Genomic DNA, 27,296 nt, shown 5'->3' on the forward strand with positions numbered 1-27,296 from the left:
TCCCTCAGGACATCCCAAAGATTTTTATAGCCAATGGGGCTCTTTTGAATTGTAGTCACTGTTATAATGTGGATAAAATAGGAACCAACTTGCACAAGCCAATTCCCACAGAGCTGACTTACTAATGAGCTAATTTGTTTTTTATCAGATTGATTGAGAGTGGTGCTGGAAAAGCACAGCAGGTCAGACAGCATCTGAGGAGCAGGAGAGTCGACGTTTAGGGCATAAGCCCTTCATTGGGAATCTGAGTGGGAGTCAAATGCTGGCCCAGAACACTAGGGAAGGAGGCCCTCCTCTTCCAAGATCATTTTATTGTGCAAATGAGTTCACAGTATTATATCTCCACTGAAAGATGACACCTATGACAGTGCCAGGAATATGGCGCTGGAAAAGCACAGCAGGTCAGGCAGCATCCGAGGAGCAGAAGAGTTGACGTTTCAGGCAAAAGCCCTTCATCAGGAATCCTATAACACCCTCAGTACTATCTGGGTCAGCGCAGGTATTTTAATCAACATGTCTTTTTTTTTAATTCATTCGTGGGATGTGAGTGTTGCCTGGCCTGCATTTATTGCCCGTCCCTAGTTGTCCTTGAGAAGGTAGTGGTGAGCTGCCTTCTTGAACTGCTGCAGTCCATGTGCTGTAGAATGACCCACAATGTCCTTTGGGAGGGAAATTTCAGGATTTTGACCCAGTGATAGTGAAGGAACGGTGATATATTTCCAAGTCAGGATGGTGAGTGGCTTGGAGGGGAACATTATGGTGGTGGTGCTGTCCTTGTCTGTTTAGAGGGAAGTCATCGTGGATTTGATAGACTCTGTCTAAGGATCTTTAGTGAATCTCCACAGTGCATCTTATAGTTGGTACTCGCTACTGCTACTGAGCGTCTGTGGTGGAGGGAGTGAATGTTTGCGGATATGGTGTCAATCAGGTAGGTTGCTTTGTCCTGGATGGTGTCAAATTTCTTGAGTGTGGTTAGGGTATGTCGTGACATCCCCATTGGGTAGATGGCCACAATTCAGTTTCCATTTCTGAGCAAAACCATTTAAAGATTTTATAATAAAAGCATTGCAGTGTGAAATATGTAAGCAGGAATAATTCAACATGGAGAGATCATTAAGTTACTATCATCTTTGTATAAACACCATTCCAAACCAATTTTTTAAAAACATCTTTTAAAACTGTACTCAAGAAATACACCACAATCATTATAAGGGGACACAGTCAATGTTGTCAGTTTGAATATTTCCAGTTTAGACACTAATTTCTTTTTGTCATGTAAAGAATGTCACCAGTGGTTTGCAATCAGGAATTGGCAGTGTGTGTTTAAAACTCTTAACATTCTAGTCTGGTACAATAGTGAGCACATTTACAAAATAAATGCAGTTGTTAAAATGCTGGCCTGTCAGTATGTAACCTATGAACTGCTGAGTTGCACTGGATGTTAATATCTATTCTGATCGCCAGAAATAGAAAGAACATTCATTTATATAGTGCCTTTCACATGCTCTGTGAAAGTGTTCTGCAGCCAACAGGAAGTGGAGTATAGTCAATGTATAGCCAATGTTGCTATGTAGTTAAAATCTGCACAAAGGCAGATTTAATCTGAATGCTAAGTCTATGCATTGATTGTGTATGTCAAGGACTACACTTCTGAGCAGTGATCTTCCTTCTAACTCTCTTGCCCATCCTCCAAATTCACATGTTTAAATTGTTTTTTAATATCTTGTTAAGTGACAAACACTAACTGCTAAAATGTCGCAGATGTTTCGCAGTCGGGGATCTGCAGTGTATATTTAACACTCTAATGTGCCGCAGTCTGGTGCAATAGTATGAAAAAGGTTATAGTCACTAAAAATGCTGGATGTTAGATAATTAACCTGCAAACTTGTGTTTAAATTCTTTTTCCACAATGTTTTTCTTCTAAGTCTTTCTCTTTCTCTTCCCTGAACCCCGGCTACGATGATATACCAGAGCTGGCACGGTGTCAATTAAAATCCAGAAACCTCCAAGAGACAGAAGGAAAAGAGAGTGACAGAAAATGAAGAATGGGAGAGAATGAAGCTCTGGATAATATTATGCATATTACTGTACTAAAGGTATAGCCTTGGAATAATGAGAGAATTGAGAGACTGTAAAAATACAATGACCCCTTTTGTGATATTAGTGCCTCACATGGTTGACCTTTTAGGCATTTTTACAGAAATCTGCATTGAAGCTGCAGCACAGAAACAGGCCATTCAGCCCAACCTGTCCACAATGGAATTGATGCTGCACATGGGCCTCCTTCTACCTCTCTTCTAACCCCATCAGCCAATTCCACCATTCCTTGCCCCTTCAGGTTTATCCAGTTCCTCTTAATTGTATCTCTTCACCGTAACTGCTTTCTGTGATGTGTGTGAGTTCCATATTTTAAACGATGTGCGTGTAAAGATGTTTCTCCTGAACTCCCGGGCTTTACTTGGAATTACTGTAGATATGATCCCTAGTTTGGCCTCATGTGCAGTTGGAAACATTTTCTCTATGTCTACATTATCAAATCCTTTGATGATAAAAAAGATCTCTATTAAGTGAGCCCACAAGAGAAAATACTCCCAGCCTATTTAATTTTGATGGGTATAGGCTGGGATCTGTTACCACCACTGTAAATCTCAATAGACAATAGACAATAGAAAATAGGTGCAGGAGTAGGCCATTCAGCCCTTCGAGCCTGCACTGCCATTCAATATAATCATGGCTGATCATTCCTAATCAGTATCCTGTTCCTGCCTTATCTCCATAACCCTTGGTTCCACTATTTTTGAGAGCTCTATCCAACTCCTTAAATGAATCCAGAAAGTGGGCCTCCACTGCCCTCTGGGGCAGAGCATTCCACACAGCCACCACTCTCTTAGTGAAGAAGTTTCTCCTGAGCTCTGTCCTAAATTGTCTACCCCGTATTTTTAAGCTGTGTCCTCTGGTTCGGCACTCACCCATCAGTGGAAATATGTTTCCTACTGCCAGAGTGTCCAATCCTTTCATAATCTTATACGTCTCAATCAGATCCCCTCTCAATCTTCAAAACTCAAGGGTATACAAGCCCAGTCGCTTCAGTCTTTCAGTGTAAGGTAATCCTGCCATTCCAGGAATTGACCTCGTGAACCTACGCTGCACTCCCTCAATAGCCAGAATGTCTTTTCTCAAATTTGGAGACCAGAACTGCACACAGTACTCCAGGTGTGGTCTCACCAGGGCCCTGTACAGTTGCAGAAGCACCTCTTTGCTTCTATACTCAATTCCTCTTGTTATGAAGGCCAGCATGCTATTAGCCTTCTTCACTACCTGCTGTACCTGCATGCTTGCCTTCATTGACTGGTGTACAAGAACACTCAGATCTCTCTGTACTGCCCCTTTACATAAATTGATTCCATTGAGGTAGTAGTCTGCCTTCCTGTTCTTGCTACCAAAGTGGATAACCATACATTTATCCATATTAAACTGCATCTGCCATGCATCTGCCCACTCACCTAACTTGTCCAGGTCGCCCTGTAATCTCCTAACATCCTCATCACTTCTCACCCTGCCACCCAGCTTTGTATCATCAGCAAATTTGCTAATGTTATTGCTGATACCATCTTCTATATCATTAACATATATTGTAAAAAACTGTGTTCCCAGCACGCATCCCTGCGGTACCCCACTGGTCACTGCCTGCCATTCCGAAATGGAGCCGTTTATCACTACCCTTTGTTTCCTATTAGCCAACCAATTTTCAATCCAATCTAGTACTTTGCCCCCAATACCATGCACCCTAATTTTACTCACTAACCTCCTCTGTGGGACTTTATCAAAAGTTTTCTGAAAGTCCAGGTACACTATATCTACTGGATCTCCCTCGTCCATCTTCAGAGTTACATCCTCAAAAAATTCAAGAAGATTAGTCAAGCATGATTTCTCCTTCATAAATCCATGCTGACTCTGACCTATCCTGTTACTACTATCCAGATGTGCAGTAATTTCATCCTTTATAATAGACTCTAGCATCTTTCCCACCACTGAGGTCAGACTAACTGGTCTATAATTACCTGCTTTCTCTCGCCCACCTTTCTTAAAAAGTGGTATAACATTAGCCACCCTCCAATTCTCAGGAACCGACCCCAAATCTATTGAACTCTGGAAAATAATCACCAACGCATCCACGATTTCCCGAGCCACCTCCTTCAGTACCCTGGGATGCAGACCATCAGGCCCCGGAGACTTATCAACCTTCAGACCTAACAGTCTCTCCAACACCAAATCCTGGCAAATATAAATTCCCTTAAGTTCAGATCCTTCAGCCACTGTTACCTCAGGGAGATTGCTTGTGTCTTCCCAAGTGAACACAGATCTGAAGTACCCATTTAATTCCTCTGCCATTTCTTTGTTCCTAGTAATATATTCCCCTGTTTCTGTCTTCAAGGGCCCAATTTTTGTCCTAACCATTTTTTTGCCTTGCACATACCTAAAAAAGCTTTTACTATCCTCCTCAATATTCTTGGCCAGTTTACCTTCGTACCTCATTTTTCCTCTGCGTATTTCCTTCTTAGTAATCCTCTGTTGCTCTTTAAAAGCTTCCCAGTCCTCAGTTTTCTTGATGGGTATAGGCTGGGATCTGTTACCACCACTGTAAATCTCTTTAATGCCTTCTCTTTTTGCAGAAATCTTTCTGTCGGCTCCTTATTTACCAACAAAAACATTCATTTCCTCCACCACCTCTGTGCAGTGGCAGCAATGTGTACCGTCTATGAAAAGTACTGCAGCAACTCATTTTTCCATATTGAATTCTTTGAAAAGGTGACGAAGGAGGTTGATGAGGGGAAAGCGGTAGATGTGGTATATATGGATTTTAGTAAGGCGTTTGATAAGGTTCCCCATGGTAGGCTACTTCAAAAAATACGGAGGTATGGCATTGAGGGTGAGTTGGAGGTTTGGATTAGGAATTGGCTGGATGGAAGAAGACAGAGGGTAGTAGTTGATGGTAAAGGTTCATCTTGGAGTGCAGTTACTAGCGGTGTTCCGCAAGGATCTGTTTTGGGACCATTGCTGTTTGTCATTTTTATAAATGACCTGGAAGAGGGGTTAGAAGGTTGGGTGAGCAAGTTTGCGGATGATACGAAAGTCGGAGGAGTTGTTGACAGTGAGGAAGGATGTGGCAGGTTACAGCAGGATATAGAGAAGCTGCAGAGCTGGGCAGAAAGGTGGCAAATGGAATTCAATGTAGCTAAGTGTGAGGTGATTCACTTTGGGAAGAATAACAAAAAGATGGGGTACTGGGCTAATGGTCGGATACTTGGTAGTGTGGATGAGCAGAGGGATCTTGGTGTCCATGTACACAGATCTCTGAAAGTTGCCACCCAGGTAAATAGTGCGGTGAGGAAGGCATATGGCGTACTGGCTTTTATTGGTAGAGGAATTGAGTTCCGGAGTCCTGAGGTCATGATGCAGTTGTATAAGACTCTGGTGCGGCCGCATCTGGAATATTGTGTGCAGTTTTGGTCGCCATACTATAGGAAGGATGTGGAGGCACTGGAACGGGTGCAGAGGAGGTTTACCAGGATGTTGCCTGGTATGGAAGGAAGATCGTATAAGGAAAGACTGAGACACTTGGGGCTGTTTTCATTAGAGAAAAGAAGGTTTAGGGGTGACTTGATTGAGGTGTACAAGATGATTAGGGGGTTAGATAGGGTTGACAGTGTGAACCTTTTCCCGCGTATGGAGTCGGGTATTACAAGGGGGCATAGCTTTAAATTAAGGGGGGGTAGATATAGGACTGAAGTTAGGGGTAGGTTCTTCACTCAGCGAGTCGTAAGTTCATGGAATGCCCTGCCAGTAGCAGTAGTGGACTCTCCCTCTTTATGGGCATTTAAGCGGGCATTGGATAGGTATATGGAGGATAGTGGGTTAGTATAGGTTAGGTGGGCTTGGATCGGCGCAACATCGAGGGCCAAAGGGCCTGTACTGCGCTGTATTCTTCTATGTTCTATGTTCTATGTTCTAACTCACCAAGTCTCCTTCAATATCCCCTTCCAAAACCCACAACCTCCACCACCTGGACGACCGAGGGCAGTGATCACATCACCACCAGCAATGCCCCCTCCAAACACACACCATCCTGTCTTGGAACCATATCACTGTTTCTTCAGTGTTGCTGTGTGCAAATCCTGGAATTGCTTTCTGCATCGCACTGTGGGTATCCTGACATCCTGAGGATGGTGGCTGATCAATATGTGGGTTCAGTGTCATCTTCTCAAGGGAAATTAGGGATGAGCAGTGATTGTTGGTGTTGCCAGCAACACCTAATTTCTATGAATGATTTTGTTTTAAAATGAAAGCTCTGAAAAACCTACTCAATTGCTGTAAAGCAGCCAATAGGGATGTTTTTGTCTGTTACTGTGTGGAGTGATTTAGCTTTTAATAGCTGGTTGCTTTTTAAACTGGAGAATTATCATGAGCGGGAGCTCTGGCTGATTTGTTTTTCTTCCCTCGTTCAGAGCACTCAGGCAAAATGTATCACGGTGGCTCAATGGTTAGCACTGCTGCCTCACAGTGCCAGGGACCTGGGTTCGATTCTACCCTCAGGTGATAGTCTGTGTGGAGTTTGCACATTGTCCCCTTGTCTGCACGTGCTCCAGTTTCCTCCCACAGTCCAAAGATGTGCAGGTTAGGTGGATTGGCCATGCAAAATTGCCACGTAGTGTCAAGGGATATGCAGGATAGGTGGGTTAGCCATGAGAAATGGCTATAGGGTAGGGGCAATGAATCTGGGTGGGATACTCTTCAGAGGGTCGGTTTGGACTCGATGAACTGAATGGCCTGCTTCCATGCTGGAGGGATTCTATGAAAATGTAGTGATGCTATCACAGCTGAGAGGAAAAAAAATCTACTGAATAGCTGGTGAGTCAGACTGACTTTGAATCTTCATAACGCATTGACCACTGAGATTTATAACAGGAAGCAATGATACCTGGCACAGAATCCAATACACATCGGTGTTAAAAGGGCCATTGCACTGAGAAGAAGAGGAGCAACAGGTCAGGAAGAGCAGGATGGCTGAGGAAAAATCCATCAATTAGGACAGATGGTGAGGTAAATGTTCAGCTAAAGCTATAAGTAAGGCATGCGGGGGCGAGTGGTAAATACAATCTGACCCTGGATGACCCTCAGCTCCTTCCTGATGGGAGATTTGTTTTCATTTATTTACATATCTGTCGAATCCAAAATGTCCTGTCGACCAGTTTTGCTGCAGACTGGTGAATTTTTCTATGATCATAAATAAGAAGTAACTGTTTCTAGTGGCAGGAAAGTCAGTAACGAGTCAACAGCAGGCTCTTGTGATCCGGAAGATGCTGCCTATGAAAGGGCAGTAGACACAAATTCAACACTAACTTTCAAAAGTAAGCTGGATAAATACCTGAAGGAGGAAAATTGCAGGCCACTGGGAAAAGAGTGATTGAAAATGGATCCTTCAAAGATTCCACACAGGCACAATGGATCAATGGCCTCCACCTGAGCTGTGAGATTGTATGGAGCATCTCAGCAGGGCCTTTTATTCTATGCAAATAAAGGTGACCAGATGTAATTCAGCAAAGTATAGATAAATGGGTTTCACTGATGCCCCACCTGACCTTGCCCCCTTCTTCCAGTCTGTACACACCATCGTCCCCTTGTGTCTGGATCAAAACCTTTGGATAATTTTGGAATATGAATGAGGTTGGAAAGGTGAGTATGTATTGCCATTCCTTTACTGCCATTGAGTATTTGGTGGTGATGAACCAGGTAAAAACCTAAAAAATGGAAGCAGGAGAAGATTGAGCCTGCTGTACCATTCAATATGATCATGGCCAGTGCCTTGAGCAAATGTAACTTTGTTTTTGTCTCGTTGGAACACATATTGAAAAAAACAAGTTTTGTTTTTAGAAGATATTTTTTGTCAAGTAACTGAAATCTGCTCCACAGTGACCTAGTTTTCCTATTGGAAACTGTACAGTGTTATTGAATGTGCCAGGCTAGTTTAATATGAAGTCAGGGAGTGGTGGCCATCACAGTGTTCAGAAAGGTACTACATAAATGCAAGTCTTTCTTAAACTTTTATGAAGAGAATATCCCAAGCTTTCCTCAGAACCAGATCCTTGGAGTTAAAACTAATTTTATTTAAAATTTTGAGCTGTGTTTAAATTGAATTTTCCTGGAAAGTGGTAGGTTTGTGGTTAATAAAATCTAAACCACCCACTGACAAGCCAAAGCCCAGAGCATTGGATGAGTCAAATAGTGGATGAAAACATGAGTCAACCAAGAAACAAGAAGTTAGAAACTTAGGAATTTCTTGACCACAGAAAAGGTGATGGGCCACTTATTTTGTCTTCTAGTGTCCTGGAGTTATTGACTAATCATGGACCACCAGTCTCAACCGGCTAATCTACAACTAAACATGAGATGTAGAAATGATTGTTATGAGAATGTTGGGAACCATAGCTCCAAAACCCATTCATTCCCCCTAAGCACATAACAGCCATTTTAAAAAAAATTAAATTATTTCTGGGATATGAATGAGGCTAGAAAGGCCGGCATGTATTGCCCTACCTTTACTGCGTATGAGTAGGTGGTGGTGATGACCATCTAAAAACCTAGAATCTAGGAGTAGGCTCTTCAAGCTTGTTCTGCCTTTCAATATGATCATGGCTGATCATCCAATAAGGTAACATCTTTTTGCTTCCTCCAAATGCAGTTTGATCCCTTTAAGCCTAAGAACATACAACTGAATGGTTTGCTGTACCATTTCAGACGAGAGTTACAAGTCAACCACACTACTATATCCCTGGGTCCACGTGTAGAGTTGATAAGGTCAGCAAATTTTCCTTGCAATCCAGATGGGTGTTTACAGCAATCCAATGTCTTCTTTCATAACCTTCTAATCGAGATGCTCTACTCAGATTTGAAATCAGGTTTCCAGAGTACAGTTTCAGGCCAGTGATTTATTGGTTCAATAACATTAACCAATACCATAATGGTATTGGTTCAATATCATTATGACAGGGTGCCACTATCCCTATCATAACTTGTCAAAATCACTTTATGCTGCATTCTAAAATAGAAAATCTTCTAATTTGCAATTGAATGGATCAGCATAGTTTTCCTCCACCAACTCCCTTGGGAAGCCTGTTCCAGAGATTGTCGACTTGTTCATGGAATTAACATCAGCTGATGCCAAACTTCTGAATACTTTCCAGCCCAGGAGCGAGAAAGGACGGATAGAAGTGAATGGCTCCTTAACTGAGCTCAATGAATCTATCTGTCCATCCCTTTGGAGAGTGAGCAGAATGAGGAAGGACTGCCCCTTTCAAAGCTTTCCAACGGTCTCATGTTCCAGAGATTAAAAAAATGAAACAGTCATCTTGCGACAAAGACAACTGTTAAGTGCAGTGAGAAAATTAATTTTTTTTAACTTCAAAAATATTCATAAAATTATTTGGATCTCATACAATGCCATTCTTGTGCACACATTGCATTGCTTTATGTACAGACATCGAAATTTATTTTTCCTATTTACAAGTCTGTAATGTGCCAATCTGCAACACGCAGTCGGGGTCAACTCCTTCAGCTGGAGGATCATCAGGTTTCGGACCTCCCAAAGAGCGTCCTTCACCGAGTTGATGATCCTCCAGGCACAATTGATGTTTGTCTCAGTGTGCGTCCCGGGGAACAGACCGTAGAGCACGGAGTCCCGCGTCACGGCACTGCTCGGGACGAACCTCGACAAACACCATTGCATTCCTCGCCAGACTTCCTCTGCATAGGCACATTCCAAAAGGAGTTGTGTGACAGTCTCATCCCTCCCGCAGCTGCTTCGAGGGCAGCGTGCAGTGTGGCAGAGAGTCCGGGCGTGCATAAAGGATCTCACAGGCAAGCCATGTCTTGGTGCTTGTTGGAAAGTTCAGACGATGAGGCATTCTGCCAAATGGCTTTGACAGTCTGCTCAGGGAACTGCTCGATAGGATCCGCCGTCTCCTTTTCCCGAGGGGTCTCAAGGACACTACGTGTTGACCACTTCCTGATGGACTTGTGGTCAAAGGTGTTTTTCTTCATAAACTTCTCCACGAAGGACAGGTGATACGGAACGGTCCAACTACTTGGAGCGTTCCGCGGCAGCGAGGCCAGGCCCATCCTTCGCAACACCGGGGACAGGTAGAACCTCAGTACGTAGTGACACTTGGTGTTTGCGTACCGGGGATCCACGCACAGCTTGACGCAGCCACACACAAAGGTGGCCATCAGGGTGAGGGTGGCATTGGACGTGTTTTTTCCACCATTGCCCAGGTCTTTGTACATTGTGTCCCTTCGGACCCGGTCCATCTTTAATCTCCACATGAAGTGGAAGATGGCCCGGGTGACTGCGGCGGCATAGGTTCTGGGGATAGGCCATACCTGTGCCACATACAACAATACTGACAGTACCTCACACCTGATAATCAGGTTTTTTCCGGCGATGGAGAGCGACTGTTGCTCCCATCTGCCTAGTTTCTGCCTCATTTTCCTGATCCGCTCCTCCCAGGTCTTGGCGCATGTCCCAGCTCCACTGAACCAAATACCCAGCACCTTTAGGTGGTCATTCCTGATGATGAAGGGGATAGAGGATTGGTCGGCCCAGTTCCTGAAGAGCATGGCCTCGCTCTTGCCTCGGTTTACCTTGGCCCCCGAGACCCGTTCGAACTGGTCACAGATGCACATGAGTCTGTGCACGGACAGCGGATCCGAGCAGAAAACGGCGACATGTACAGGGAGGCCTTAACCTGCAGACCCTCGCTGCCAGGAATTGTCACCCCTCTCAGGCTCGCACCCTTCCTGATGGATTCGGCAAATGGCTCTATGCAACACACAAACAAGGCAGGAGAGAGAGGGCAGCCCTGCCTGACTCCAGATCTTACAGGGAAGCTATCTGATTCCCACTCATTGATTGAGACTGCACTGACAATGACAATTACAGATTCCCTCCCCAAAGCCCATTTTGGAGAGAACATCCCTCATATATGTATGCGATATCATGTTGAAGGCTTTCTCCTAGTCCAGGCTGATGAGGCAGGTGTCCACCCCCCTGTCCTGTACGTATGCAATTGTATGCCTGAGGAGTGCGAGACTCTCAGCGATCTTCCTGCCCGGTACAGCACAGGCTTGGTCAGGGTGGATCACCGGTCCCAAAGCCGACTTGACCCGGTTGGCGATGACCTTTGACAACATTTTGTAGTCTGTGTTTAACAGTGAGATTAGTCTCCAATTTCTAATTTCCTCTCTCTCCCTCTTCTGCTTGTAAATGAGGGTGATGATGCCTTTTCTCATGGATTCACTCAAATTAATTAAACATTGATTATTTGTTAATGATGCTTCTTTGTGGAGTGATCAATAAACCACTAGAACCCCATCACAGCATTAAGTGAATGTGGTTTAACTTTGTTGTGTCAATCTGTATTTAACTGTGCTAATGTTGCACCTTGTTGAATCCCAAAACAATATAACAATACTTGGTCTGCACAAGTTCGCTCTAAATTGCATTTTCTGACACCAGATTTTATGGTAATCCAGTTCTGATCCAGCCAGTTACTGGGGGAGTAATTTCTGGATGAATCAGATTGCGATATTCATAGAGCCGTGACATTGAATGATACTGCTCACTGTCAGATACTTGCCTTCATATCATTTATCCTCTAATTTATTTTAAAGCAACACTGCTTATTTTATCTTACCATTAGAAAGTAGGTCATGGTAAGTGCTGTACAAGCTGGTTAATATAGGTTAAAGGATTATGAAGATCTCGGATAGCAACATGAATGAATGAATAAACCTTGCATTTATATAGCACCTTTCATGACCTCAGGATCTCCTGAAGCACTTTATAGGCAATAAAATATGTTTGAAATGCTGTTACTGCTGTAGTATAGGAAACATGATAGCCAATGTGACATAGCAAGCAGTTATGTGGGAAGGACCAGTTACTCTAGCTTTTTGTGATGTTGATTGTGGAATGATAAGTAACCAAGAGACTAGCATTAACCCCTCTATTCTTCTTCTGAATAGTATTATAAGATTTTTCTGTCCATCTGAGAAGGCAGACTGCGACTTGGTTTAACATGTCATCCAAAAAGACTGTGATCGAAGCCAAAGCAACTCAATATCAGGGCAATAACTTTCATGAATGCAATGCTTTTAAAATAATGAACATTCCCAAAGCTCTGTCTGAAAAGGTTTAGAGGAGCTGATCCGAGTCACATTTAAAGATGTACATTTTGAGGAGTTCGGTTTTATAATCATTACACCATGGTTTCCCAAAGTGTGAGTTGGGACCCTAAAATAGGGTCGTTAGCGGAACATTTGGATTTGTAAACTCTGAGGCAGCAACAGTCACTATAGACCTTGGTTGCAGCAGCTGTGCTCCATCTCACACAGCCACCCTGCCCCCTTTCAGTTTTCACTTAGGTATTGTGATCATTTTCAAGCCTCAAAATGGGGTTTCAGTCGGTAAAGGTTTGAACAGCACTGTGTTGCAAAGACTGAAGTGTTGCGTAAGAACAGCTGACTACCAAAGGCACTGTTCACAGTGATTTAGAAGATGCACTGTTTCAGGATAATGGTGTCATCAATGAAATGTGACAAGGTAAGACGAGAACAAAAGAACACAGTTTAAATATCAGTGGTGTCTGATTTAAGACAGAGATGGGAGATTTATTTTTTCTCTGAGAGGATTATACGTCTTTTGAACTCTTCCTCAGAGAGCAGTGGAGACAGGGTCATTGGGTACAGTACTTATGAAGCAGAAATAGATTAATTCTTGACTAGCAAGGAAGTCAATGGTTTTCAGGGGTAGGCAGGAGCGTAGAATTGAGGCCACAGTTAGATCAGGCATGATTTTGTTGAACAGCCAAGATGTCTAGAGGGGATGAATGGCTTACTCCTGCTCCTAATTCATATGTTCATATGAACATATGGTGAGAAAGTGATGACATGAGGTAAATGTGATGCTGACAGTGACTGAGGGCTATACACAAGGCCTTTAATGTGGTATTAGTTAACATCAGATAACATTGCACACAGAAAATGTGTGAAGTTCTGTCCTCAAGAAAAATGTGATAGAGAATAAGCATTCAGTTTTGTATCCTTCAAATGTTTATTTCTCGTTACTTCAGGTGAGAGATATGAAAAGGGCTGCCAATTCCCTATTAGCCTTGTTATAGTCTCACACAAGGTCAAAGGTAGTCATTGAGAGTGAAACCAAGAGCTAGAAGCTTAGATTTCCTACAGTGTGAAAACAGGCCCTTTGGCCCAACAAGTCCACACCGACCCTCTAAAGAGTAACCCACCCAGATTCATTTCCCTCTGACACTATGGACAATTTAGCATGGCTAATTCACCTGACCTGTACATCTTTGGACTGTGGGAGGAAACCAGAGCACCCAAAGGAAACCCATGCAGACACGGGGAGAACATGCAAAATCCACACAGACAGTCACCCAAAGCTGGAATCAAACCTGCCACCCTGGTGCTGTGAGGCAGCAGTGCTAACCACTGAGCCACCATTCCACCCCAAATGGACTTTCTTAGGAACCATATGAATTTCTCACTTTAACTTTGGTAATTGTTCAGTAGGATCTCAAATGAAACAGAGGCAAATGCTATGCTTAACCATTTGAAATACATAATCGAGTCATACAGTCATACAGCATAGAAACAGATCCTTCAGTCTAACTAGACCACACCAACCAAGTTCCCAGAGCAACTGAAGGTAGGTTTTTCTGGTGAAGTGAGTTGTTTACAAAGTACACCAGGGGTCAATGGGTCACAATCTCCCTTTTAAGTCAATCAATTATGGGTTCAAGTCCCACTCTAGTGGTTTGAGCAGTCTTACCTTCAGTCTTTATCTCCAGTAAAGGAAATGCTCCATTGCTAGAGGTACCAGAGATGAAATGCTAAATTAAAGCTCAGTCTGTAATCTCACGTGGATATGACAGTTTCCTTGTCTCTATTGTAAAACTAGTCTTAGTGACAACCCATGTTGAGAGTGTGTTGCTGGAAAAGCACAGCATCCGAGGAGTAGGAAAATCGACGTTTTGGGCCGGAGCCCTTCATTAGAAAAACATTCCTGATGAAGGGTTCCGGCCCGAAACATCAATTCTCCTGCTCTTCGGATGCTGCCTGACTTGCTGTGCTTTTCCAGCAACACACTCTCAACTCTGATCTCTATCATCTGCAGACCTCACTGTCTCCTTAGTGACAACCCATGCCAACTATCATAGATTGTTGTAAAAACCCTCCTAGTTCACTAATGTTCTTTGCTTACATGTGGCTCAGCAAACTGGTTGACATTTAATGGTTGTCTAAAATGGATCACTGAGTTGAAAAGCAATCGGGTTGGGCAACAAATGCTGGCCTTCCCAGTGACATTGACATCCCATGAAAGATTAATAAGAAAATAAACTATTACACTGAACAGCAGTGAAGTACCTGCTGAGCATTCCAGCCAAAACATATCCCTCAATTTTCATCATTAAAAGTCAAACTATCTGATCATTATCATATAGCTTGCTATGCTCAATTTGGTGTTGTTTTAGTTATTGCAATAGTGACGACACGACAAAATAACACACATTTTTGGCTGTAAAGTGCTTTGTGATACCTTGAGGATGTGGAAGATTCTATAAAAATGCAAATCTGTATTTCTTAATAAGTTGTGCAGTCTATAACGTAGTAAGCGCCCTATGTAGCCAATGGGGAACGAAGTCTAATATAGTTGAATTGCTACTTAACATATTGCAGGCTAGAGGATATATTCACTATTTGACAAGTGTTTTACAGTAAGTTATATTCCATACCTATGACCATAAAATTCCAGTCATAGCACTCTGGTCTTTCAATACGGGCAGATGTTGGCCAGACCTCCCTGTTGCTGCCTCACACTTGAAAACTTTTCTAATTTGTTGTCCTAATATAACATAATGCAGAAAATATAGAACTCTCTTTCCTTTAATCAACTGTCCAAGAATTTATAATTTCTCTGCAACCTGAGAGGAGCAAATCCCTTCGAAGTAATTCATCTGCTTATGAATGCTTTTTCTCAAAAGCATAGCAGCGTCTTAAAATGTTATGTGTATGTTTAACAGGGCATCTTTAAGCTCAAAGCAGTTCCTGTTGGATGTTTTCAGAACTGGGAAATCAAAGCAACAAGTTGCAGCTTACTAATTAAGGAATGCAAGCAAGGAGAGGAGGCATTACATAGAGGTTTGAGAGAGGAGGGAGAAATGGAGGGAAGGAAGAAGGTTTTTTTATTCATGAGATATAGATGTCATTGCATGGGCCAGCATTTATTGCCCAACCCAATTTGCCTTTGAGAAGGTATCAGTGAGCTGCCTTTTTAAACCACTGAAATCCATTTGATATAGCAACATCCACAATGCTGTTAAGGAGGGAGTTCCATTAGGTTTATTCAATAGTAGTGAAGGAATAGATATATTTCCAAGTCAGGATGATGAGCAGCTTGGAGGGGAATTCAAAACTACTCTAAATCTACAGTCATCTCACTTTTCAGCACTTGGCCAATAGCATTGAATGCTATGACATTTCACGTGTTCACCCAAGTACTTTTTAAAAGTTGTGAAGTTTCCTGCCTCAACTATCCTTTCAGGCAGTGCATTCCAGACGTTCAACACCATCTGAATGTAAAGATATTTCTATTTTCTAAGAAGCTTTTGTGAATTTCTGCAGTGCATCTTGTGGATAGTACACACTGCTGCTACTGAGCATTGGTGGGTGGAGGGAGTTGATGCTTATGGATGTGGCGCCAATCAAGTGGGCTGCTTTATCCTGGATGGCGTCAAGTGTTTTGAGAGTTGGAGTTGCACTCATCCAGGCAAGTGGGGAGTATTCAGTCACACTCCTGGAGCATGCCTTATAGTAGGTGGACAGATTTGGGAGGTCAGGAGATGAGTTAGTCCATACAGATTTCCCAGTCTCTGACCTGCTCTCATAGCCACAGTCCCAGATGTAGTGAGGACTGACAGAAAATGATGACCTTACCAGCAGTACCCTCATCCTGTGAATGAATCAAAAGGAGAATTTGACTCCCTTGAATGAATTAAATATTGATAGAACGGATTGGGGCAAGGACGAGGGTTTTCTTTTTTAAAAAATCCTTACAGGGTTCCCTGCTGAATAGATACAATAGAACACGGGTAATCGAGGTAGACAGAGAGCTGAATAAGAAAAAAACACAACAGGTATGGCAGGCACTAGTTAAAATTGGGAAATACTGCACCCGTCCCGCTGTTTCACAAACTTTATTTTCCAAAAGAAATAACAACACGTTCTAACCTCTTGCTGTGTAATGATATGTTATCACCTAACGAGGCTATCTATAGTACATCTTTAGTTCCTATTCTTAGCGGGCCCTGGACTAGAGGTTAAAGAGGTCACCTTAGCAGTCTGGAAAAGCCAATTTTTTTTCAACGGATTCAGAAATTGGAAACTCAGCATTGTTTTCGTTCCAGTTCTCCCTTCTTTGTTCTCTCCTGGAGACACTGCTTTTCCCCACTCTGGACTACAGGCAAATCCACTGATGTCCCCATTATGCTCGCACTGTTTCTGGACAGGCAGTGTCTTTGCCACGAGTTCAGAGCTAATTGTCTGCACTGGGTTGGAACTCACGTAATTGTCTTCACTAAAAATACCAAACACATCAGTCCGGTCATCAAGAAGAGTCAGTCCATCATGGGAAGCCAGTTTCAGCTCCTTGTGTGATGCTAAGCTCAGGTCAGATTCACATCCCCAGCTCAGTACCTTCATGGGTCAGCTCCTGTGCACGTACATTGTGCATCAGGGCCACAGCAGCTTGTTATTTTTCTAACCCTCCCACCCCCTTTTAGCAGGGATGATTTGACGCCAACTGTTGCAGCTATAATGTGTGTGTCCGGCAGAGATCAGCTTACTCAGCAGATTGGGGTTTAATTAACCCTCGGACCTTCTGCCTCCGTGTTGCAACTGGAGCTTGCAATCACAGCATCCCTGAGGCACTCCATGGGAGCAATTATCAAACGAGATTTGGCACTGTCTGGAGTTGGGAGGACAGGTCGGTCAAAGCTGGAGGCTTTAAGCAGCATCTTAAAAGCGGAGACTAGGGAACTAAAGGCAATAATGACCTAAAGCAGCTTGTTCAACGCTTCCCAGAGCGATACCCTAATGTCTTGCTGCCGAGTGTGTGTACATTAGTGTTTCCAACAGGGAAGTGCAGGTGAGTAGGGTACCAGAGAATAGGCCACTGTTGCTTCTTCAAGGAAAGTGGGGTTTAAGTGAGGAGAAGAGTTAGAAACCTATGTCAAATCCACGGCAAAAACTTGTAAAACTACCAATGGTAAAAGCCGGATTCGAGGAATAGATGCTTAAGGGTTGTGACTTTGGCGTTTGGGATGGGGAAGGTCCAAAGGATTGGGGAGAGAAGAAGAAACGAAGCAATAAATCTTTGCACTTGGAAAGGATCTGCTTGAACCAAGAATTTGACCTCGCAATGAGAATCAGGTAATCTAAAGCGAGCTGCGATCTAAAGGCAAATCTTTCTTGTCAGTTCCAAGACATCAGCATTTCAAAGTAAGGCTGTCATAATCCGTCAATGTGATCATTTTTGCAGAGGAAGATGTGAAAGGTCGGAGGACCAAGCTGTCAGTTATACCTCAGATATAATATTTCCAAATTTCGCTTCATATCTTGCCATTTGATCAGTGCTTTCCAATAATGAAATGTGATAGTTTTATAATTTTGCAATTTCTGGGTTGCAGTTTCTGAATTGGCCCCAACAAAATGTTTTTTTTTCATTCAAAGACTTGAATGAAAAAAGCTAAGAGTCAGCAAACTCAGATCCTGTTTGGCAGGGGCTCGCCTCAGCTGAATTTAAAGAAAACTATTGTTCCCTTTGTCTCGCCGACATTCTAAGGAAGACAACTCGCGGTTGTTTTTTTTTTGTTTTGTACGGATCAGTGTTGGGAAGCTCACACTGACAGATCAACAAGTTTTTTTTTCGAGCAACTGATAATCTCGAAAAGCCACTGCTGGTTTTCCTTCCACAACCTAGTCCCGTGACCACAAGGCAACAATGACAACACCATCAAAAAAAATCCAGCAAATCTACGACCTCTCGCCACCTAACAAATCCATCGTCCAGAAGTTTCACTGGTTTGCACAAAGGGGAATAATTCTCTGTTGAAGAGCTGCTCTTGATAGATGTGTAGATTGGCATTATGGAAGGGGCAGCGATAGCAGATTGGTGCACACGGGTGCTTGAAGAGATTTTTTCACACACACACAGAACACATAAGCACAGAACAGTTAAGGAAACATCATTCTCTTTAAACATTCAGGAAGATTGTTTAAAATATATATTGCACACATACACACACAAGCAATCTGTGAACTCACCGTTCTCACTGACCCGGACCCCTAAGTTCTCCACAGTGTCTGTGAGAGACCTGCTTATTGTATACGAGTTGTCAAGGTGTTGTTGAGAAGCTGAAACTGCAGCAGAGGGAGAGTGAAAACCATCTAATTTCACCTTCTTAACGAGGAACGATCGAGGCATGTTTTTAAAACAAAACAAAAATAAACAATAAAATAAAATAAACCCCACGGCGTTATTCCGTTATCTTTTTCTTATTGTTCTGAATTTTCAGCACCCAGGACAGCTCATAGAACGGTGTTGCACAGGCTTGTGTGAAAGAGAGGAGGGCGGGAGGGAGGGAGAGAGGAGGAGGGATTGGCAAGAGAAGCTGAGGTCAGCAAGCAGACAGCATTTATATGGAGCGCAGCCTCTGAGATCAGGTGGTGCCTAGAAATGGAGCTGCTTAACTTTAATCCATCAAATGTCTCTAGAGAGGCACATCAAATTACAGCTGAGCAGTTTGTGCATACACACACACACACACACAATAGTACAAGTGCGCCCGAGAGAGAGAATCTAATCCTTCTCGTGAAGAAACCCCACAGTATACAAGAGCTGCTGGGAAAATCCTATCTTCCAGAATTGCAAAAATGTACATCTCTATAGAGAAAAGACGATGCCGATTTCATCCACCCCGCCCCCACCATCCGCCGTGTGGTAGGAACAGTCCGCGCCACGTAGGAAATGAACTTCCACTTTTATTTCTTCAAAGGCTAATCATTGTAGGATCGGACGCTTTGGTGACGCTAATAATGTCACAGATTGGCAGATAAAAGCATCATGAAATGTCGCAGGTATTGGAGGCTCTATGAGCATTTTTGAAAGCATTAAATATAATTAATAATCGCGATTAATTATTAATATGTTGTCTGATATGGTAACAACCAACTCCCTCAGGATGTTACACTACCCTGTAGAATCATATTCGATACTGAACTATACACAGAGGGGTTGGGGTATAGATTAAACCCAAATCCCTAAGATTTTGTAAAACAAAACCTACAAGGCTTGAAGCTTGCAGGTTCTGAGCTTTTTCTTAAAAAAAATCTATAGCTTCTGGGAGAAAGGTTTGATCTCTGATTTTATTTTTCTAAGTTAGGTTTCAACGGGACAGCTGGGGTTCCCAGTGTCTGCAGGTCAAGTCAAGAGGAATATGAGCTGGGGATCCCCCCCCCCCCTCCTTTTCTGATTGCTATACATTGACCCCTGCTGGAAGTTTGGGTCAATGGATGTTTGATGAGGATAGGTTTGGGGGTCAGATATGACGTCGCACAGCCTGTCAGTGTTCATTGTGTAGACTGACAACATCAATGAGTGATAGCCTCTTGGGTTAGATATGGGAGAATGCTAAACCACTGATATGACTGCTTTCCAATGAGAGAATCGAACCTTTCACCACTGCAGAAAACAAAGGAAAATGGAAACTGTCCCTACCAGATCCTATTAGGTCACACATGATTCACCGGTTTAAAAGATCACTTGTCTCGCTGTCCATATAATGACATCCCAAACAATTAGTCTCGAATCTGTATCAATAGACCACCTGTTTACAAAGACTGCCACCCCCTTTCCTTACCCTTCACCTCACGGTCAATCTCATGGAGCATTTAGAGTACATCAGCCATCCAGGTTTCGTGACTAGGTCATCTTGACCCCTTCGACCCCTGTGAGAAGGGGACAAATTTTCAGCCTGCTGTTTATTCAACTGCACTCAAACTGTTCCTGGAGACAAAACCGCTGAATAGGCTATAAGGAGAGGGTAGGTGAAGGTTACAGGAAAACTGATTAGAAAGTAGGGACACAGCTGAATCTATGTACAACACGACAACAGACACAACAATTTCAGTTACAAAGAAAGATTGGCCAAAATGGGATTGCTTCCTTCAAGCAGAGGAAGCAAGAATGACATGTTTAAAATGATAAGGAGCACAGTTAGGGCAGACACGAAGGAACTTTTCCCCTTGGTGGGGGGGAATCAATGACTAGGGCCATAGATTTAAGGTAAGGAGCAGAATGCTTAGAGGAGACATGAGGTAAATATTTTTCACCCAGAGAATGGTGGGAATGTGGAACTTACTGCCTGTAAGGGTGGGAGAAGCAGAAACACTCATAACATTGAAGCAATATTTAGATGTATACTTGTGATGCCAAGGCATTTAAGTTTGGGTCAAGTGCTAGAAAATGGGGTTAGAACAGTTAGGTTCTTGTTTCTGACTGGTGTGGATGTGAATAACTGAAGAGTGTTTTCCTGTGCTGTAGACTGCTATGACTACCAGATTATTGACATGGTATATATGTTATGGTTATTTTTCCAACTTACTGGCAATGTTGACATAAAGAGAACCATTTTTTATGAGTGGTTAGTATCTGGAATGGTGCAGTATATAGGTTCCTGCCTCTGAGCCACAGAGGTTCATCTCTGGGTTCATGTCTCACTCCAGGATAAGATGGTCAAAGGAAATGTATATGTAATGTTGCCAAAAATGTTGAGAATTGACTTGTAAATCTTCCCCACACATGTCAAAGGCAGCTAGTAAGAGCAGAAGAGATTCCTGGTCAGCCATAGCAGAAAAAGAGTGCTGAAGACTGTACCATCATTATCCATAGCTCCAAATTATTATAATGTTCAAGTTACAACATGCAAGTGTATATTGCTATAGCAACTGAGACTCCTGGGTGATGGGAGGTTGTTAGTTGGCTGGACAGCTGGTGTGGTGTCAATAGCAAGGGATTCAAACTCCATTCCAGCTGGGGTTGATATCTTCCTGTACCTGGGCAGTACTGTCTATTGCATGGTCTACTGTCAGACCTTTGAGCAGAGAAATCAGAGTGTACAAATAAGGAGCATAAGTAAGCCATTCAGTCCCTTAAATCTGTTCTTCTGTGTTTCCATATTTCTGTCTAATCCTGATAACCTTTGATTCCCCAACCTAGCAATCTACCTACCACAGCCTTCGAAATAGTCAATGATCCCTACCTCCACTGCCTTCTGAGGCAGAGAATTCCAAAGTTGCACGGCACTCTGAGAGAACATGTTTCTCTAATCTCTGTCCTGAAAAGGTAAACACTGATTTCAAAACAATGTTCCCTAGTTCTGGACTTACCCACCAGAGTAAAGATCCTTTCCATGTCCACCTTAAAGAAACCATTCAGGATCTTATAAGCTTTAATCAAATCACCCTCACTCTTCTGAACTCCAGTGAAAACAAGCCCAGCCTCTCAAACCTTCCCGTATGAGCCAACCCTATTCATTCCAGGCACAAATCTAGTAAAACTTCTATGAACATTCTTCAACAAATTTACATCCTTCCTTAAATAAGGAGACCAAAATTACACACAGTAATCAAAATGTAGTGACATGATGCCTGATATAACTGAAGCATAACAAGAAGAGGAAGGAGTAGTTGTGTGTGAACAGCACAGAAGAAGATTTGATCAAGGCTTTCAAAAAGGTAATTGGATAATTATCTGATAAGAAAATAAAGGTTTGCAGGGACAAGGAGGGATAATAGGACTAATTACACTTGTGCCATCTTATAGAGAGCCAACATAGTCAAATATTTTCAACTGGTTTCCTCTGTGCCATTACCATTCTGCAATTCTATGAATCTTGAGCCAAGGTCACAAATTTAGCAGTGGAATAGTGTAAAGAGTAAATGTAAAGTCACCATGGTCTTACCAGATGATAGGGCTGCACTCTCATCAGACAGAAACAAAGATAAATTGCCTCACCACTTCTCAGGTAAGGCAGAGGTTGAGAAGAAGAGTCCTTCATGATAACTCAGCTGGTGCAGCAATTGAACCCATGTTGTTGGTATCACTCTATATTACAAAGCAGCTGGCCAATCCCAGTGGAATGGTGTATGGGGGCAATGGGCCCACCCACATAGCCACAGGATCCACTTTTTGGAATCCAGTCTGGTGGATGTATGGACCAGAAGTTAAGGACCTTTACAGATGTAAATTAGGGACCTAACATCTTTAAGGGATCCTGTTGAGAAATGATTTGTCTGTGAGTGACTCAAGACTTTTCAGAGGTTCCTAAACAAAGTTAAGTTCTTAAAATCTTGGACTTGTCATCCAGAACTCCGGACCAATGATCTGGGGGCATGTATTCAAATCCCAAAACAGCAGGTAGTGAAATGTGAATTCAATTTAAAACATAATTCTGGAATTAAAGAAAGAAAGTTAGTCTAACAACAACCATGGAAACACCATGCATTGTTGTAAAAACCCATCAATGTTCATTAGGAAGGAAATCTACCATCCTACCCTGGTCTGGACTACATGTGACTCCTCACCCACAGCAATGTGGTTGATTCTTGGCTGCCCTCTAGGCAATTAGGGATGGGCAATAAATGCTGGCCTAGCCAGTGATGCCCATGTGTCGTGAATGAAAAAAAAAGTTGTTTTATTTAAATATTACTTTTAAATAACACTCTACTCATTATCTCATGATGTTTTCTATTGTGTGACTGGCAAAGGTAATCAATTCCATGTTGAAAATCATTAATATGAAAACCATCAGCGCACAGACCTCTTCAAAGAACATAACTCTCAATCTTCAGAACTCACTGGATGAATAAACAGCACAGTAAATGCGCAATATTATTCCCACAATAAAATAATTCATTTTCTTCCTGACAATCTTCTCCTCTCCCATTCACTCCCCATCTCTCCAAAACAATCCATTCCTCAACACTGCCTCCTCACCTCACCTCCCCATTTTTCATCTCCCGTCCTCTCCTTTCCCTTTCCATCCACTCTTGTTGCCTCATTATATCTCTCTGACCAACCTTCCCCTCTATTCATCTCTTCCCTTCCTTTGAAGTCACTGACCCTTCATTCAAAATGCTGAGAATTTCAAGCATTTTCCATTGTTATACCAAGATTGGGAATATTAGCTCATTTCCTTCTCTTTTTGAGAAGCCAATTAATGGAATCTTTCACAGAGGTTTGCTTATTCACCATGGTTGGCTTGTGTTATGAGGAGAGATTGAGCATCTTAAGCCCATGCCAACTAGAATTTAGAAGAATGAGTGGAGATCTAATTGGGGTATATAAGATGCTAAAGGTAATTAATTAAGTAGTCATAGAGTTTTTATTAAGTAGTCATGTATGAATTTCCTCATGTATGGCAATCCAGAACGAGAGATCACAGTTTTAGGTGAAGGGGTGGCAGGTTCAAAATAGAGATAAGGAGGAATTACTTGTCTCAAAGGGTCATAAATCTGTGAAACTTACTGTCCTAGGATGTGGTGGAGGCCAAGAACACTGGGTACATTTAAGAAGGAGATAGTTTGATGTTTACGAAGGGTTATGGAGAGAGGGCAGGAAAATGGAGTTGAGGCTGAGGTGAAAACAGCCATGATCATATTCAATGGCAGAGCAGGCTGGAAGTTGCTCCTCGTTCTTATGTTCTTATGTATAATTCAGGAACAGTACCTCAAACAATCAAGTTTTTATATGTCCCTGCTTCTCACTATCTGAACTAACTGAATCATGCCTCATTGCAACACACTGAATTAATATGTGCTGCATTTTAAAGATGATCATGTATTTGATACCAAAAGGATAATCTCCAAATGATTGCTGGTGTAAGAAATGCAAACTTCCACATTTTTATGATGGGGTTTGTTTTTGATAGCTGAACCTCAAGTTCAGGCAAGGTGGAGGGAACTTGATTCAGCATGTGATTGATTATGGCCAAGTAGCTATAATCTGTGACTTGGAAAAAGAGAACTAGGAAATTCTGGTGTCCCTATAGTATTGGTTCCCTATTTAATGAATGATGTAAATGTGGTGCAAACTGTTTAGAAAAGATTTCCGAGACTAATACCTGGAATGGGTGGGATGTCTTGTGAGGGAAGGTTATGCAGGCTAGGCTTGTATGTGGTGGAGTTTATGAGAGTAATAGGTGACTTTATTGAAATATATAAGATCATGGGGAATCTTGACAGGGAAAGGATGTTTTCTCTTTTTGGGGTCTAGAACTAGGGCTCACTTTAAAAATACACAGTCACCCATTCAAAATGGAGACAAGGCGAATCTTTATCCCGGATTGTGGGTCTCTCAAAATGGAACATAGAACATAGAACATAGAACAATACAGCACAGAACAGGCCCTTCGGCCCACGATGTTGTGCCGAACATTTGTCCTAGTTTAAGCACCCATCCATGTACCTATCCAATTGCAGAGCTTTGGAATATTTTTAAGGCAGAGGCAGATAGATTCTTGATAAGCAAGGGGGAGAAAGGTTATTGAGAAATAGTGGAAATGTGGAGCAATTCAATTAGCACTGATCTTATTGAATACCGGAACAGGCTGAAGGGGCAGAGTGGCCTGCTCCTAATTCAAATGTTGGTACGTAATTGAGTGTGGATAGAAGAATAATATGCTAAGGTTGTGTAAGGCTTTGGTTCGTTAGCACTTAGAAGATACTGTTCACCCTGATTCGCACAGAGAGTGAATAGTGATAAGGCTTAGGAGAGAATACAACCAAAATAATCATGAGTCTGAGTTGAGGTAATAGTCTCTGAAAGTGGAGGTTATTTACTTCCAGGAAACATTGGCTTAGAGGTGATATGATTGACAATTTGAAAATGATGAAAGGATTGGACACAATGTGTTTTGTCAGATTATTTGAAATAAGTAAAGATAGTGGGCATTCAAAGTCATGAATATACAATTCATCAGTGAGGCCCTAAGAAAAAGAGAGAGGACAGTCTCACATTCACATAAAGTCTTTAATGATCTCAAGATATCCCAAAGCATCTTACAGCCAAAAATCAAGTGTTTCTCAAATGTTGTCACTGTTGGAATGCAGGAGACTCAGCAGCCAATTTACATCCAGCAAACCTTCACAAACCGCAATATGACCAGGTAATCAGTCTCTGTTACATTTGAAGGATAAGCGATGCCAGGACATCAGAGAAAATGCCTGACTTTCATTAGAATAGTGCAATGGAATCGTTTACCCAAGAAAGCATTTGGAATTTGAGTTCAACATCTCACACAAGGGACAGCCGGTCCAACAGTTCAGCACTCCCTCAGTTTCTTAGTGTCAGTTTTGCTTTAGTTTGAAAATGGAATTTGAACACACAACCTTTCTTTGTAGGCACATGATTCCTGATGAAGGGCTCTTGCCCGAAATGCGATTCTTCAGCTCTTTGGATTTTGCCTGACCGGTTGTGCTTTTCCAGCAGCACAACCTCAACTCTGATCGCCAGCATCTGCAGTCCTCACTTTCTCCACGAACACAATCAGTTGAGCCAAAAAGCATAACACTAGATTACCTACAGTGTGGAAACAGGCCCTTCGACCCAACAAGTCCACATCGACCCTCCAAGGAGTAACCCACCCAGACCCATTTCCCTCTGACTAATGCACCTAACACTAGGGGCAATTTAGCACGGCCAATTCACCTGGTCTGCATATCTTTGGACTGTGGGAGGAAACCAGAGCACCCGGAGGAAACCCACATAGACACAGGGAGAATGTGCAGACTCCACACAGACAGTCGCCTGAGGCTGGAATCAAACCTGGGTCCCTGGTGCTGTGAGGCAACAGTGCTAACCACTGAGCCACCGTGCCGCCCCAAATCTGCACAAGCAGATTGTTCTCTCACAGTGACATCACTGTCTGAACCAATCTGTGAAGACCATAATGTGAGTGTGGGATGTTAAATGGGAAATTGATAAGTTCCAAAGACAAGGTAGACAGTAGGTGATGAGGTAATTTAGATTAAGATGTATCATGGACATGCTTCATTGATTCAGTGATTCAAAAAGAATGTCCAAAGTTTATCCTTGATTTGCCAGCATGTAGCTCACTGTTGTTACTTTTTTTGCTTTCCAATGGTAGAATAATATTTGACAGTGACAGGTTTTTAAGCAAGGTTAAGCTTTTGATAGGATGTAGCAATCCTGACAAGCATCGTGTCTCTCTCTCTCCCTTCCGGGCAATGTTACTGAGGTGGAAAAATCCAGTCTTAGTAATGACTCTGTGGTCAGGTGCCAATCTCAGGGTTAAATGCGATACCAACATTGTGAGCAGATTGGTTCAGCATCAGTCAGTTGCCAGGGAGATAGTGAAATCCAGTATCCATGGAATGGAATCTAGAACATGGAAGATATATTGAGTTAGTCAACTCATAGAGTAAAGAAGAGGGTCTTTGGCCCATTGAGTCTGAACTGCATAGTTACACTAGCCCCACTTGCCTGCAGTATGCCCATAGCCTGTTTCTTTAGCCTCTTGGACTGAGTGAGTAATACAGTGAGGACAGGATCAGGCTATCTGTAGCATTCCTCATATATGCTCCTGAAACACAATGAGGCTCACACAAGAAGAACTACCAGTTGACTGAGTTGTGAGGGGACTGCTGGAGGTGCTGACTGTGAAATCATACCCTGGTCACATGGTTCAAATAGAAGGTCCATCACCATTTCTGCAATGACAGCTGAGAATGGGGGAGTAAATGATGGCCTTGACAGCAACTGTCTTGTCCTGAGAATGAGCAATAATTTTCCATAAAAATGAGGGCTGCATGTTTGAGTGAAGCAGTGGAAAGAATGAAAGAAATGGTCTGGAAAATAAATTATGGCTCACTAGATATCTGACCAAAAATATCATAATGAAGTATTTCTTTTCTATAGTTTGAGACATTAAAGTGAAGCAATAACATACTAAATTGCTGCAGGCTAATAATTAATAAAACCAACTGCACAGATAATGAGTAGGATATGACAAGGTGGTGAGAAGGGTCTAGTTTTTAGCTGAACTTATGAAAGGACTCAATTGACTTACTGATAGATTTAT

General features: G+C 42.5%; 1 protein-coding gene across 1 annotated transcript in view; it reads right to left on the reverse strand.

Moving 5' to 3' along the window:
- Positions 1-18,703, reverse strand: part of LOC122560277 (transcriptional repressor scratch 1-like) — a 42,594-nt gene extending 23,891 nt beyond the window's left edge. The window contains exon 1 of the mRNA XM_043710815.2: positions 18,460-18,703. Coding sequence (XP_043566750.1) covers positions 18,460-18,619 — 160 coding nt within the window. The 5' untranslated portion in view covers positions 18,620-18,703. The remainder of the gene's footprint in view (positions 1-18,459) is intronic.
- Positions 18,704-27,296: the final 8,593 nt, after the last annotated feature.

This window comes from Chiloscyllium plagiosum, unplaced genomic scaffold, assembly GCF_037043375.1.
Source record: "Chiloscyllium plagiosum isolate Xiang-an unplaced genomic scaffold, Cpla_swu_hap1 HiC_scaffold_15, whole genome shotgun sequence".
Taxonomy (NCBI): Eukaryota; Metazoa; Chordata; class Chondrichthyes; order Orectolobiformes; family Hemiscylliidae; genus Chiloscyllium; species Chiloscyllium plagiosum.